The 16,727-nt window shown below is 40.7% G+C and overlaps 1 protein-coding gene across 11 annotated transcripts in view; it reads right to left on the bottom strand.

Annotated features, from left to right (window-relative positions):
- Nucleotides 1-16,727, bottom strand: part of PPP2R2B (protein phosphatase 2 regulatory subunit Bbeta) — a 515,907-nt gene that overhangs the window by 100,572 nt on the left and 398,608 nt on the right. For 10 of the 11 annotated variants that reach the window (XM_040453565.1, XM_040453529.1, XM_040453570.1 and 7 more), the window contains 3 exons: nt 9,147-9,244; nt 6,062-6,227; nt 89-201 (listed from right to left, as the gene is read on the bottom strand). In XM_040453565.1, the coding sequence (XP_040309499.1) occupies nt 89-201; nt 6,062-6,227; nt 9,147-9,244 (377 nt within the window). The remainder of the gene's footprint in view (nt 1-88; nt 202-6,061; nt 6,228-9,146; nt 9,245-16,727) is intronic. The other variant, XM_040453555.1, reaches the window with a different exon arrangement.

The raw sequence follows: 16,727 nt of genomic DNA, 5'->3' as shown, positions 1-16,727 counted from the left end.
CACATGCGGCTGAACCCAGGAACCCTTCCCCTGAGCCTGGTGGCCAAGAGAAGTGAAAGGCAGTGGCCAAAGCTGCCTCTGGGCTCACCCGCAAGGTTGTGATGGTGGCAGGATCCCGGAGCCGGCCCTCCTCATCTTTCAGGTTGTAACCTTCTGGCCTCTTATCACGCTCGCTGACTTTCCACAGCTTCACAGTTTTATCTGTGGAGGGCAACCAGAGCAAATCAAAATTACAGTGAAAATGAGCTTGAAAAGGAGTCTTCTATGTGGATGATGGGGGGCGGGGGTTGGGGAGCAGGGAGAGGTGGAGGTAAGGATGGAAGGAAATGCTACAGAAGCTGGTTCATATCAAGGGTTCTGAGCATAAATCTCACATCATCGGAAGGCAGAGCTCATGTTTCAAATCAAAAGTATACACTGTGCTGAGACCAATGGTTTTCCTGACGATGGCCTATGAAATTTAGAGCTTACCCGTTATTTTGGTTCATTCAGTAAAAATATTTATTGAACACTGAATCAGAGCAGCTACATATACAGCATTAGCTATGTAACTATGTTATCAGCATTTGCTATGGAAAATGTATTTAATATTCACAATAACGCTGAGAGGTAGATATTCCCATTTCAGTCCCATCCCACCAAGCACTTTCTTACCATGACCTGAAAGGCCCTCCGTGAGCCACGCCTGGAGTTCCTCATCCTTTCTGGTCTTACCCTGTGAGCCCCAGTCACCCTGCGCTCCAGCCATATGGCTTCTTTATAGCTCCCTGTTCACATTATCCTCACTCCAGCCTTAGGCTTCCCACGAGCTGTGCCTTTAGCCAGGAAGCCTTCTACCTCCTCGTCACGTGACTTGTTCCTTCACTTGGCTCTATTTGTGTCCCACGCTCAGAGGGGCCTTTCTGAATCAACCTGCATCAAAATGTCCCCACCATTCTCATGCTGCTCTCCCTGCTTTCTGTTTCCTCCTAGAACGTTTCGCTATCTGACAACATATTTGTTATGCCTCCCTCACTAGAACATAAAATCCCTGGAGGCAGGGATTCTGTCTTTTTCATCACTACACATCCAGCACCTGTAACAGTGCCTGGGACACAGAAGATGTTCAACAAATATTAGTTGGGTGAAAGAATGAACCCCATATCTACACAGTGCATCTTGCTAGCAATACTCAGAGATAGAAAATGGTAGGATCATTCATCAAAATGCTCCTCTCCCATTGCAGTCTCCAGGCTTGGAGTCCCCAGCTGGAAACGACCTTTTGCAACTGTGTTCTGTTCCAGCACTTTACAGTACTTGCTGATACCTGTAATTCTCCACTGATAAAACAGGGCAAGATCTCCAATGTCTACAGGGGTGAGGTGGGCCAGGGGAATGAGTGAGAGGGGCTGAGGGCTTGGAAGGCAGGAGATGGTGAGCTCCATCTGCAGCCTTTCGATCTGTTTCCTAAGAAGATGTGTTTGGGCCAAACAGACCGTATGTGTGGGTCACGTGCCCTTTGCAGGCTTTCCTGAACAGGTCCTGCATTCATTATTTGTGCTTGCTCTAGCTTTTCTTGTGCAGGGCAGGGACTCAAAAGCCTTCTCTGTATCTTCCTCTGCCTGCACAGGGTTGGCTTTGCAACTAGACAAGCTTGGGCCTCACCCCAACTCCAGCCAGCCGCATGGCCAAGGGCCAGGATTCCTGCGTAGTAGGTGCCCAGTATCTCTTCAGTGAGAAACAAATGGGCGCAATAGTTTTTTCAGGAAAAAGAGTACAGAATGCCTAATTAAATCTGAACTTCAGATGAAGAGCAAACGACTTTTTAGTATAAGTATGTCTCAAATATTTCAACCTTACAAATAAAGACACTTAACTTCTCTATGCCTTAGTTTCTTAAATTGTGATTTGGAGAAACAGTGTCTTCCTCATGGGGCTCTTTGAAGGACTGAATGAAACCCAGTGTTTAACGTAGGGTTGGGGTGTCTAATAATGGTTGACAAATAGCAGCTGTTACTCGAATTTGCAAAGTGGCCAACTGTTCTTTGACGACAACCTGTTGCTCTGACAGCATTAGCTTCATCCCGTGATGATGTCAGCACACCCTGTTTCTTCCATAATACTGTTGGAAGAAGAGCCACACCTCACCCAGCCTGTCCCAGGGTTCCCTTTCTCCTTTGCCCCCTCATCTCACCTCCCCATGTCTCCCCACCAAATGCCTCGTCCGCAGAGGTTTGACATGCATCCCATCTGAGGTAGGCTTTCAGCAACAATTTGGCTACTTTAACAGGTAAGTGCCCCTGTCTCCTGTTCTCTGGGGAGGACTCAGGCTGGTCACGTCTACTGGCACACGTGGCATGGCGGCCAAGTGTAAGATTGGTGTGCTCTGAACTGTGTGCCCCCTCTGGCTTGTACTGGGACGGAAGGCAAGGAAGCCTTTCCTAGATACTGAGTTGAATTCAGATCGTCCTATCTGTATGCCAACATTCCTCTGGGCCTCCCTTCTCTGGATATCCTGCTATAATACTGCACTGCATGTTAGGGTCAGAAACTGAAACAGAGGCCATATTTATACAGTCACTTGATTAGTGACTGGTCAGCTGTGACTCAGAACAACACAGACCAGTGACTTTTAACACCAAATACTTTCTACTGCTTGGCTTTGGAGTATATCCCGTCCCGTTTGCAAGGCAATTCTTCTATTTTTCTTATTACGAATGACACATTGCTACACGGAGAAATCATAGGTAAAACACAAAAAGCAAGAATCAACTATACCTCCCCCAGTCAGGGACAATATCTGTTTTGCACAGATATTTGCAGTATTTTTTTCTGTGCATTTTTGGGGGATGGGAACGAACCTATTGTAAGACTGCATGTACTGGTTTTGTATTCTCTCATTTTATCCTTCTTTCATTATACATGTGGTAAATATAATTGCAAAAAATGAAAATAAGCTGGAAAGTAAAAAAATAAAATAAAATCTCCCTCAATTCCACTAGACAAAGATAACTATTAGGGAAATTTTGTGCACATCCTTTTGTTACATTTGATGTGTAATTATACAACCTTTTCATATATGTAACATGCTATGCATAGTTTATTTTTTTTTATTATTTAAAAAAAAATTTTTTTTTCAACGTTTATTTATTTTTGGGTCAGAGAGAGACAGAGCATGAACGGGCGAGGGGCAGAGAGAGAGGGAGACACAGAATCGGAGACAGGCTCCAGGCTCTGAGCCATCAGCCCAGAGCCCGACGCGGGGCTCGAACTCACGGACCATGAGATCGTGACCTGGCTGAAGTCGGACGCTTAACCGACTGCGCCACCCAGGCGCCCCGCTATGCATAGTTTAAAATATGCCTTTTCCTAACCATATCTACCCATATTAACATATATTCCTATAAAAATATAATTTATAATAGTAAGAATTTGTTAACAATTAAAGTTCTACTATTGGGAGATTTATCAGTAAATTAGAAAAATGATACAAGGAAATGCCATGCAGTCGTTGAAAATGCAGTGGTATTTTAGAAGAACATTTAACAACTAGGAAGATATTTCTGTGGTTAAGTGCTATATTATTAAGGAAAAAAATCTTGTTTCAGAACAGCTTATAGAATAATCACATTTTCATTAAGAAGCAAAAAGATTTATCCATTTATCCACATCTCTGCTTTTTATCATCAAAAGACATTAAGAGCAGTTCTCTCTTGGTGTAAACACTTTAGTATCTTCATTTTGCTTCTCAGTATTTTCTAAAAAATTTTTCTTTTTTTACAATGAGCACATACTTCTTTCATAGCATGCAAAAACAAATCAATTATACCTTTCCCTCTCATCATAAGTATTAAAACAGAAGTAGAAAGCTAGCGAAAGCAAGGTGTTTTCACCAGGTAAATATTTTCAAAGTCTAGAATGAAAATTGAGCGTTGGTTTTACTTTTCATTAAAAATGGTAAAGTTGACAAAATATGCTTGTAGAATGTAAAACTGTACCCAACTATAATGAGATAAGTACAATTTTTTTAAAAAGATAATTGATGCTGAATTCAATCCAATTCCCTATGGCTGGGTTGCCTGGAGTCATTTTCGACTTTATTATCGCACAATTTTTCTTGACTCAGTATCTCGAAGCTTTGTGGATAAAAAAAAGTCGAAGGAACATGTGGCTGTTACTGTGAGTAATGATTTTTCTTTTTTCTGGCTGGCTCTCTGAGTAGTTTATCATTACTTGTGGCAGCTTTTAAACACAATCTTATCATCTATCTTCATTTTCTCTTTTGTACAGTAATTCCAATTGTCTTTCATTAATTTTTGCATGTTAACCTATTTGGCTTGAGGGGAATTCTCAACCTCAATATTAGTATAAAAAAGAAAATTGTGAAAGAACATGGGAATTTTTCTTCTAAGAATCATTTTGAGATGCTGTTGGCATATGAAATAGCATCCCAAATGGGAAGATAATATCCTTGTTAATCAAAAAACTATTTAAAAACTCAATTAACAGAACATTATGCTATATAATTAATCTTCATTGCATATCAACGATTTCCTTCCCATCCCCCCCACAAAGCAGTTAATAAGTCTTTGAATTTTATAGTAATAATCAATAGGGTCAGTTTCATAATATCAAGTAAGCTAGCCATAGAAGATAATCAGACACTTTTCCTCTGCCTGAAATAATTAAGTCAAAATCATCAGAAGTCTCTTTTATTCTCAAGTGTTGGGTATGCAGAGCCTTTGAGTAAAATTTCAACAGCAAAACAAAACAAGGAGGAGAAGAAGGAGAAGGAGGAGTAGAAAGAAGAGGAAGAGGAAAAAGTATTCATGTGGTCTGACTTTCAAGAAATCAGGGTTGAAAAAAGTAAACCCAACAATACATACAGTTCTGAGAAAAAATTAAATGACTTAGAATCTGAGATAAGCTATCCTTGAATAAGCCTACAGTGGCTGTTTCAGAAGTGCCATGTTTTAAATTTCTACACTGGGTTCATAACCAAAGGATTTTTGGTTCACATGTGTTAAAAGGATACAAGGAACAAATTTACAAGACACTCAAAATGCACAATCCAAAATTAATCATGATAAAGCTTTCTGTGTGTTTCCTTTCAGTCTTTATAAATGTTAATATATGTTTGATCATATTATATACCTATGAGCATTACCCTGTAAGTGTTGGGGATAGACAAAAAGCAAACCCCTTGCTTCCTGATTTACATTTACACGTATAGCCCTTGTAGACAGACTCACACAGATGAAATGAATCACTTCCCAGCTTATTTGCTTGGTAGGGGGTTTTCAATTTTTATACACTAATCCTCTTAATTTTTATGCTATTCAATTAGTTCCCTTTACCATATGATTTTATTCTGAATTGTTCTGAGAGTGGATGGCTTCTTTCAGAAGGGTATTATGAGCCTTTAGGGCGGGTAATTTCACTGTATAAAGGTTTACCAAATTCACATGAAATTTGTCTCTCTATTCAACCCCCACGTCCTTTCTCTCTGACCTACTGATATCAACTCCCCCTAAAATAATAAATGATATAAGAAAAGAATGGGGGAAGAAAGAGAAAGAAGCCACTTCTTGGTCTATACTTTGAAAGGGTCCACCCCTCTTCTTCTTGACCAAGAATTTGATGGTGTAAGAAGACACAAACATCTCCTTTATAAACCCCACATATATTCAGGGATTAATAATTTCTAATCAGTATGCCAAACGCATAGGGATGGCATGTTGAGTTTTCTGAAATGTGTTCCCAGAAAAACACTTAGTGAATCTTAAGAAAGGAAGTCAGATTCTAAACAGACCTAAAACTAATCTCTACTAACCAAAAGCTGGAGATCATGGGTCTCACCTAATTTGGTTATAAATTTGTTGTTTTTAAAAAGAATACCTGCTATGTACTGAGGGCTTACTCTATGCCAGGCACTCTGGTAGGCACCTTGCAAATATTGTTTCTAAGTTGTTCAAATAGCTTAAAAGGTAAAAAGAAAAACTGAGCCCAGGAAAGATTGAAATATGTGGTTTGCTGACTGCATCTCTGCAAATACCAAACAAGCAAAGTCACCTCCACATACCATTAGTAGACAGAAGGAAGTAGGCTGCGTTCTGCTGAGGGAGCCATCTTATTTTATTGATTTTTTCTTCTATTTCTAAACTCTTCAGGTAATCGAACTCGGGTTCATGGCTCTGGAATGTGCTGTAAACATTGTATTCACCCCTACGATGAACCTGATTTTTACTCTGTAGGAAGGGAAAAAGAACAGACACACACACACAACACACACAAAAGATGAAATCACATAAGCCAACTGCAAATTTGCCAAGTGCTTCTTTTTCTGGGCAGAGACATGGGGAGGGATGGGCCGGTCATGTCACTGTAGAATGAGGGCAGACCCATGGCAACAAGTTTACCTTAGCTGAGTGACCTCCACAGCATTTGATCATGTACCCCTATTGGTGAATATTGGCACCTCCTATATACATACATTTATAAATTATATACATGAACTTCGGTACTAATATATGGTATACATAACATATACATAAAAATTGATGTTAAAATAGGACACAATTCAAAAATACATATAAATAGATATTCTAATTTTTTTTTTTTTACATCTTAATGGATGTCTTGGACACGCTCAGGACTGATCTATCCCACACTGATGTCCACAGTGATATACATCAGTCCCTCACAAAGACTATAAAACCATGGCATCTGCACGTGTTGCTGGCCATTTAAAATCTCACCAGAACCTCACAGAGTCTCTGAGAAGTAGGGAGGGTGGGGAAATTGACAGAAAAAGTTGAGAGGTAGTAAAATGACCTCTCCGGGTCACACAGCTTATACACAGCAGATCTGGGCATCAGATCTCCCCCACCCCTTTTTCCCCCCCCCTCGTGTAATTGACAAAACAGACTTGAGTGCAGAGATGCCACATGAACCTCTAGGAAATTTATCAGGCTCTATTTGCAGCTTTCACCCCTCCCGATTATGCACAGTGCAAACAGGAGGAACTAGGTAAAGAATGCGGTAACAAAAATTAGAGAAGAGAATCTGCAGAAGGGGTTGGGGCAGAAGAAGTGTGGAGAGGAGGAAAAAGAGGGTGTTAAAGAAAGAGAAGAAGGGGAAAAAGAAAAGACAGGTTTTATTTCAGGGGTTTTAGGACCTTATTACCAGGAGCTTCCAGATTCAGGCTTTGGAAAACCATGCTCGCAAATTCAAATTCAGGCCTTATTGACCATGTGTTGTAAGAGTCTGACTCTGAGGATTAAGACTCCATTAAAAAAATTATATTTCTGGATGGATATTGACCATTCAAACCAAAATCTCCACTTACTCCATCTGATGGGTGATGGTGCTGATGCCGTGTTCGATGTGTTTGCGGGGCACTGAGGTTCCTATGAGCAAATTTGCCAGGAACGTGACTTGTGAGAAGTCATGCACAGAGGTTGGGCCCGGGGCGGGGGTGGGGGGGGTGGGGGTGTGCAGCGGGCCTGTTGTCACCTGGCTTTGTTTCTCAGGCTTAGCGTTCATCCCAACCCAAAGCCTCGCCACAAAGCCACTGAACGGTATGTTTCTCTCCTCGACATTTATTTTTTTATTGAACAAAACCACTCTCCTTTGGAAAATGTGTCCCCCTTCATTCTACCAATGAATCATGCTTCCTAAATGTTTCAGTCCATTAAAATAGGTGAAACCTATAAATAGCTAACGGAAATCGTGGTGCAGAATATTCTTGGCAACACTCTGCCTTGGGTAATTTATGCTAAATGGCTGCTCCGGTTCTTCTTTATCATCACTATGAACCTAATTGGATTTTTTTTTTTTTTTAAACTGAAGGTCTTAAAAATCAGTTTTAAAAGGACTTTAAATGCTGATATCCTGCTTACTACAGAGACAGCCAGTCCACCTTAACAATAAATTTATAAGAGTGTTGATTTGCTACCATCCAAATCAGACTGTCAAGTGTGTGTATCATGTGCCAGACCAATTAGCACTAGGCAGTTCTGGAAAAGCAGGAAAAATTCCAGGTCACGAAGAGCTATTAGTTTGCACTTGCCAACCACATTTTCGTTGTTTCCAGGGCCAATGGAATAGGCTGGGTGCCTGATTTAATGCTGAACACTTGAATTTATACAGAACCCCGAGGGATTATGATGCCCTTATAGAAATTAATTGCAAATAATGTGCAATTACCAAATATATCACCTCTAAATGAGGCTTTCCTTTTTTGGGGGGGGGGGGAGGTGTAACATAAATGGCTTTGAGGCACAGAGGAGGTTTAAATTGCTAGGGAAGTCTCTTGTGGAACCTTCCTCCCGCACTGGGCCTCCCCCCTACTCTGCTGGTGATTCTCTGAGGCGGGAACAGATGGGAGAGGTCCTAGAACAGGCACCGGCCTGCTGGAAGCTCCAGGACCATGCCAGGGAGACCCAGGAAATCAGATTGGGACATAATTTCATTCTGGCAAAACAGAAGCGGACACCAAAAAACTCAATTATATGAAAAAGAGAAACAATTCCTACTGGAGTTCAAGTCTCAGGAGGAAATGGGATTTTTGAGATTCAATGCACTCCAAGTTCGATCTCCTGCTCAGAATGCATGCAGCACTGAGCTCCAGGGACCTCTGCATCACCTATAGAAAAACATATGCCACGTGGATTGCTCAGATGTCATTTTGTGGGATTTCACTCCCTTTGGTAGGGTGAGCTATCACTGTCTTCTCTACTGACCCACGGTGTCCTTTTTACATCTACTGGCAAAGAGCTGGATTTTTTTTTCCCCTCCTACATATTGGGCAGGAGCACCTGAAATTAGAAGAATTAATTGCAATGGCTGGGGGATAAATTCCACTCAAAAAGGAGTTCTCTGTTCAACAAGCACCCATGGAATTTTGCAGGTCAGATGGGAAGTGAGGTCGTTTTGAATGTGCAACACCCAGGTTTGGAAACATTAGGCCATGCCCAGGAAAGGCTCTATTATCAGGTGCTTTTATGAGCCTGAATGTGGAACTGTTGATGTTAATGACTTTTTGGCAGTTTTTAGTTTGCTAGCAAAGCAGCAAGGTTAAGGGCGACACATGAGGATTAAGGAACAGTAGGAGGCCTCCTTTAAAAAGAGAAGAAAATGGGCGTTTTGCATTCACTGCCACTTACCTCCTGCTCTCGTTGAAATATTACAACCCGACCCCCCTTGTCCCCTGTCGCTAGTAATTCTCCCGTGTGGTTGAATTCTACCGTAGAGATAATGTCAGCTGAAAAGGAGAAGACAAAGGCAATTAAAGTAACTGCACACTTACTTTGAAACGATAGATAATAGATATATTTTTCTGTGCATTTAAGGGCTCAGGGCTTTGTCTCTGCAGTGGAATTTACAAGGATTTTATGTTCTGTATTTTAAGTGCCACTAGAAGTGGCATTTGAGAAAGTAAATTTTCTAGGAGACCACTGCAGTGTGGTCTCTTGGAACGTCTGGAGAGAACAAAAGGGAAAAGCACAAACAGACCTTTTTGTTTGGGGCAAGAGAAAATGCATTTCCTTAATAATGGCTCCTGGAAATGACATTTTTTTTTTTTTGGACAATTTCTACCAACCATAGACTGTTAACCCACCCAGGGCCCTTTTGCATTCCCCTCTCTTCTACAAGGAAGAACCTCCCCAAACAGGTTTCAGTTGTGGCTGAAGACTGTGATGAAGCCGGCCCTGGGGCACTTCACTGAAGCTCAGACATGGAAAATGAAGGGAGGGAGCCTGAAGACATCACTGGGCCACCAGCAGTCAGGAATTCAGAAAGGACCCCACGTATCCTCCCTTGACCCATGCTCCCCCCTTCCTGGTGAACCCAACACACTCTTCTGGAAGAGCACGGCCTTATTCCAACCCCAACAGCAAGGTGCTGAGAAAGAGGGTCAGGAGGTCAGAGGACAGAAGGCAATTTGTACTCCGCATTTCAAAACGAAGAAAATACACAAGCGCCGGGAACTCAGATCACAGATAATTGCTGAAGGAATGCCAGCCTGCCAGGTCTTTCTTCAATCCTGGTTACCCCCGAGAAACATGGACAGGTAAATTACCTATGATTGGATTTATTAGGGCTATTTTTAGAAAAATGTCAGAGGTTAATTCCTCTGCAATTATTCCCCTGCAGGGCTCCAACAATTGCTACCGAGAGTGCAAATGAGTTAAAAAAAAAAAAAAAAAAAAAAAAAAGAGGTAGGGGAATTATGACAATGGCCTTTGACAGAGGAACATTCTGAAGATTATGTCCATGTGAGGAAAGCAAAGGAGAAACAGTGAGGTGGAAAACTAAGGCAATTACCCCTGAATAATTCAAGTCTCAAATCTCAATTTAATATCATAATTTCAGGATTTTCTTTGTATGCCTGATTTATTCAGGTAAGTAGTGTAAAATTCTCCACTTTGCATGTAACTGTCCCTTTCCACATATGAACATGCATCTAATGGCCATTCTTGGTGCGGAAGTAGAAAGGATAAGCCCAAGTCGCCGTCACTTTAAAGCAGGGGACCTTTAAAAGAACAAATCATGACTTCCTGTTTTGGCCTCATAGATGACTAACTCCAGGGTAGCAAATTCAAAGCCCTACAGAGCCAAGAGGTATCATGAAGTGAACTACAGTAGGTGAAGTAGAAAGCTTGGGTTCCCTCTTAAGGGTAAGTGGCTATGCAGCTTAAGCCAATAGTAGACATGAACAGCAACATGTGTAGCTAGATATTTTGATGTTTTTATAAGAAGCTATAAATCCAGATTTTATGCACAAATCTCTTAAATTACATATATTGTCAGCTATTTTTTTCAAAGCCATGACATTAAAAAAATCATCTTGTCTGTGGGCTATGTTTTTTGAGTCACCAGTTTATGACCTTTGATCTACACAGTCTTCAGAAAAGGCCACCCCATTCCTTATTGATGATGTCAACTAGAAATCTAGTCCATTCACTCAGTAAGACTCCTCCAAGTGAATACTACCCTTAAGGAAACACAAAATAATCTGTGTGGTTACTCAGATCCTGATGTAACTTTAGCAGTCCAGGTCTGTAGCCAGTGCCCATTGAGAAGAAAGCCCAGTGAGGCTGGGAAGCCAGCACCTTAAGTGAATTATTGGACCACTTTCCTTTGTCAGAGTTTATGAATCTTAGCAAAGCACTATCACATAAAGAGGAGAGAAGAAGGCTGCTTGGTGTTTGCAGTTGGCACAGAATGCCTTGGGAGAATCATTCGAGTACTAGGATGCACTTCTAACACTAGTTACTGCTTCTGGCTTTTCAGTGAGTGGTCAGCAATGTGGTCATTCACGAAGTTTCCTGACTTGGGCAGAATCTAAAGTAGACGTGGCTGTTTCTTCTCACTTGAGACTTACATCAGGTACCTTAGTATGAGGCAAAGCTCTTAAAGTGTTTTAGACGTAAACACCTCCCAGAAGGAAAGAGTGGTGGGGAGGCCAAGCCTATAGGTTACCAGAGTCACACTTGTACCTTTTGGGGCCAAAAAGTGGCTTAACTGCAGTCTACACTCTTCCTCTCAGCACCAATGTTGAAAGAGACTCCAGAGTTCTAGATGGTACCCTGAGAACTTGTAAGTTCTCATCTTGTAAGTTGGCCCTTCCCTTTTAGTGAAGTTGGGTATCAGAAGGAAGAGTTAAGTGCCTTTTCTAACGTCAGCCTCTGGCTCACATTCCAAGAAAACGTTACTCCACAGGAAACAAAATTCACCCTCCCAGGCATGACGTACACATTTGTCTTCTTACCGAGACTCCCTGCGAAAAAGGGAGTGAAAAATTCATTCTCCCTTTAGGAGGTACACAGGTCAAAACAAGGTAGACTCAAGCTCACATCTGAGCCACATGATCCAAGCCAGTGTTACTAGAACTCTGTATTATGTGGGATCCAGGCACAGCCCCAACTGATAAACATGTCCCATTTGTTTTCCAAATGTTATAATTATTTGTGCTGTGCCTCCCTTGAGAACCTCACGAGAGAAAGGGTGATTGACATGGCAGGATTCTGAAATTCTTCAATCCTCTTGCCAAATCCTTACCTTTATATTTTAATCCTGCCAGGTAGTTGGTCTGTATATTAGCTTGTTTATATCTAGCTATTGTCTACCTCCCTTCAGAGCATAGGCTACTGCAGCTCAGGTTAATACCTGTTTTGAACTTTCATGTTTCCTGGCTCATTTCTCATCGCTAAGCCAGTAGGTGTAACCAGAATACTTTACTGCCCCATCCATCTTTGCATATCTTCATCTATGACTGTTTAATAATTGATGCAAACCTCATGAATCACCCCACATTCCAATTTCAAGATACTGAAACTTCTGATACAAATACTCTTGTTTGCAACAGGCTTGTGGTAGAGGAGAAATTTCTTGATAAATTAGAAAACCCACGCTGCTGAAGACAAAATAACTCTTCCTGAGCATGACAGTAAACTAGCAAACTTGGGACAAAAACTTCATCTGAAATCATGGTGAAAAGAAATCAATTCATCAATTCAACATGGCTTTCATCTTTTAAACAGTATGTGTATACAACAACTCATTTTATCAAATGCCGAGCTGAATCACACCATTCTAATAAAGCTATAAACTTGACCATTTCCCCTCTATCCTATAGAGATGTGGATAAAGTGCAAGTTTTTTGACTAAAAACAAAAAAACAGAGGCCAAAAACAGTGATGGAGGTCAAATGTAGTTAACATGATTTTTTTAAAGGAAACCCTGGGAGGTATGACGTTTGCCCTGTTCCACATTTATTTGTGCTGATTTAATTTCCACAAGATGGTGGCCTCGTAACCCCATTTCTAGTGCAAGAGGCACTGCTAAGACGGAGTTTTTCTTTTTTAAAATCAATCTCTGCTTCTTACAAAGGTTCCAGACAAGTAAATTCATACATACAGTCTCCATTTACCTGAATAATAGAAATTGATTTGGCCATTTTATGCCTGTGATTAGGCTGAAGAAATAGAGGGAACCCCTAGTGACTACCCTAGTCTCTCACAGTACCATGCTGGGCTGGCGTCTACACAATGTCTGGGCTGGGCACAGTGATTAGGTGATGCCCAATTCAAAGAGCAGGGTGACTGTAGATAAAATGATGGCTCAGTTTAGACCTGGAGAGGACCTAAACCCAAATCCTCTAGTGGGACAAGGTCTACCGACCAGGTCACTAGCACTGGCCTCTCTGCATCAATCATAGGGATTCAAATGAGAGAGTAATTTAATTTAGCCTTCAGAGCCCATTAAATGTTTTATCTTTCATCTAAGCAACATTTGGGAGATAATACTATAAAGTCATTTACTCTACTTATATCAGCTGGCTAGTTCTGCCCAATTAAGAGTTGGCTTTCTTCCTGATGATAAGCTCAGCTCTAGGCAGAGTTGTCTGCTTCTTCAGTGAGGATGAGGACACCTTCAGCTAGGTGGAAAACAGATGTTGCAGTGGAGGACAGCGGTGAAATATAGTTGGTTGTGGGAAAGTCTGTGCTGAGAGAATCTGGGAGGTCACTTCCAGGCTGAAGTGCTGTGATTAATTGCCAGTGGGTCCTGCATTGCATGGTGGGGGAACAGGGGACAGCACGTGTACCCTTTGTCATCACTACATAGGGGCTTGTAGCTAGATCGGCAATGACTGTGTGGCTCATTAAATAAATAGGGGAGTCTCAGGCTCCCAGTGGGAATTAAAATTACTCCTTCTGTCTATGTAAAACTGTGGCCTCCTTCGTGAGTTTTGGTTCATAGCCCAAAGTCAGCCTCCATTATCTCAGATAAGGTTTTCTCTAGTAAAATTTGATAAATGAAATAGTGTGTTGGAGTATACTTTCTATCAAAATGGGGGGATAAAATGAAGTCTGGTTATGGCCAAACAAAATATGCCCAAATACTGCTACTGGAATTGTGTCAAAATGGCCTGCTTCTTGAAAAAGTTTAGTATATTGTAAAATTAAAAAAAAAAAAAAACAAAAAAACAAAACAAACCCAACTAGGCAATAACACAGTACATGTACGATGACTGTAATCTTTAAAAAGTATTTTCATTTTAAAATAAATCTTTTTTAACTGGTAAAGCAATATACACTTGTTAAAACTTCCACTAATACCAAGATGATATTTAAAATATAAAATGAAATTTCCCTTACAATCTGACTCCCTGGAAAACAATTGTTAACTCTTATAAATACACATACACTAACAGTCACAGGCCAAAGTCTGTCAGGGAGAGTCCAAAATGATGTTTTAGTGTAGGATATGAGTGATTTAATTTATTTTCTTACAGTTTTTTTAATTTTTCAGGATCCTTTTTTTTATGACCATAAACACTCGAACAATTTTTGACAGGTACACAATTTTAAATGTCTTTCAAACTAAATACAAGATTTTAGCATTTATCTCAGAGATTCCGTAGACTTTTAAAAATATTTCTTTTTAAATTCACATATATTAAAATTCACTTTTTGTGCCTTACAGTTTTATGGGTTTGGATCAATGCATATAGATGTGTATCCACTACCAACAGCATGATATAGAATGGTGTCAGCCTGCCCCACAAGTTCCTTCATACTGCCCCTGTGAACAATTTTTGTAAAAAAGAATAAAATTATGGGAATAAAGTAAGCTGACAGGTATTTAAGACCTTCCAAATGTTAAAAATGCTATGCAAATATAGAGGCTTAATAACTACTGGTCTCAATAGGTATGGCTCAACTGGGAGGCAACGATCAGTTCTCACTAGTGAGAGTCAAAGATTTTATTTTTTTAATCTTACTGTTTAGATAACATCACTATTTACTGTTTTTGGAGTGGAGGGAAACTAAATTCATAAATATGCCTTTGTTAGCCTGTATCACAAACTAGGTTTAGGCATGAGGTTTTCTGCCTTTGGACTCAAAGTTTCCTTTGCAATGAAATAGGACTATGTTTGGGTTTTTAGTTTGGTAGTAGCCTTTGCTTCTTTTTATTTTTTTTTTATTTTTTTTAATTTTTTTATTTTTTTAATTTATATATGAAATTTATTGTCAAATTGGTTTCCATACAACACCCAGTGCTCATCCCAAAAGGTGCCCTCCTCAATACCCATCACCCACCCTCTCCTCCCTCCCACCCCCCATCAACCCTCAGTTTGTTCTCAGTTCTCAACGGTCTCTTATGCTTTGGCTCTCTCCCACTCTAACCTCTTTTTTTTTTTTTTCCTTCCCCTCCCCCATGGGTTCCTGTTAAGTTTCTCAGGATCCACATAAGAGTGAAACCATATGGTATCTGTCTTTCTCTGTATGGCTTATTTCACTTAGCATCACACTCTCCAGTTCCATCCACGTTGCTACAAAAGGCCATATTTCATTTTTTCTCATTGCCACGTAGTATTCCATAGTGTATATAAACCACAATTTCTTTATCCATTCATCAGTTGATGGGCATTTAGGCTCTTTCCAAAATTTGGCTCTTGTTGAGAGTGCTGCTATGAACATTGGGGTACAAGTGCCCCTATGCATCAGTACTCCTGTGTCCCTTGGATAAATTCCTAGCAGTGCTATTGCTGGGTCATAGGGTAGGTCTATTTTTAATTTTCTGAGGAACCTCCACACTGCTTTCCAGAGCGGCTGCACCAATTTGCATTCCCACCAACAGTGCAAGAGGGTTCCCGTTTCTCCACATCCTCTCCAGCATCTATAGTCTCCTGATTTGTTCATTTTGGCCACTCTGACTGGCGTGAGGTGATATCTGAGTGTGGTTTTGATTTGTATTTCCCTGATAAGGAGCGACGCTGAACATCTTTTCATGTGCCTGTTGGCCATCCGGATGTCTTCTTTAGAGAAGTGTCTTTTCATGTTTTCTGCCCATTTCTTCACTGGGTTATTTGCTTTTCGGGTGTGGAGTTTGGTGAGCTCTTTATAGATTTTGGATACTAGCCCTTTGTCCGATATGTCATTTGCAAATATCTTTTCCCATTCCGTTGGTTGCCTTTTCGTTTTGTTGGTTGTTTCCTTGGCTGTGCAGAAGCTTTTTATCTTCATAAGGTCCCAGTAATTCACTTTTGCTTTTAATTCCCTTGCCTTTGGGGATGTGTCGAGTAAGAGATTGCTACGGCTGAGGTCAGAGAGGTCTTTTCCTGCTTTCTCCTCTAAGGTTTTGATGGTTTCCTGTCTCACATTCAGGTCCTTTATCCATTTTGAGTTTATTTTTGTGAATGGTGTGAGAAAGTGGTCTAGTTTCAACCTTCTGCATGTTGCTGTCCAGTTCTCCCAGCACCATTTGTTAAAGAGACTGTCTTTTTTCCATTGGATGTTCTTTCCTGCTTTGTCAAAGATGAGTTGGCCATACGTTTGTGGGTCTAGTTCTGAGGTTTCTATTCTATTCCATTGGTCTATGTGTCTGTTTTTGTGCCATAGCCTTTGCTTCTTAACTTGGTACTACTTATATTCTTGTAGCTCAGTTCTAGAGACAGAAGTAGTAAATATAAAGTTCTGAGTAGTGATAACAAATGACTCTAATTTTGCTCACCAGTTTTGTTTATTGGCAAGAGCTGCCTAATGAGAAGGATTCTAAGGTCATAGCTGGGCTTGGTGGGAGAGTGTTGAGATTAACTGGCTATGTCTGGCATGGGTATGGGAAGAGCCATTACACATGCCACAAGCTTGCTATCCTGATCTTCTGTGCATGATAGACAGTTCCTGACTGACCCCGGATTGATTGCTTTGTCGCCGACCAGTGTCTGGTATATAGAT

Source organism: Herpailurus yagouaroundi, unplaced genomic scaffold (assembly GCF_014898765.1).
Source record: "Herpailurus yagouaroundi ecotype Mexico unplaced genomic scaffold, PumYag 29, whole genome shotgun sequence".
In the NCBI taxonomy this organism is placed as follows: Eukaryota; Metazoa; Chordata; class Mammalia; order Carnivora; family Felidae; genus Herpailurus; species Herpailurus yagouaroundi.
The sequence above is the reverse complement of the archived record's forward strand: the minus strand, read 5'-3'. Positions and strand labels throughout refer to the sequence as shown.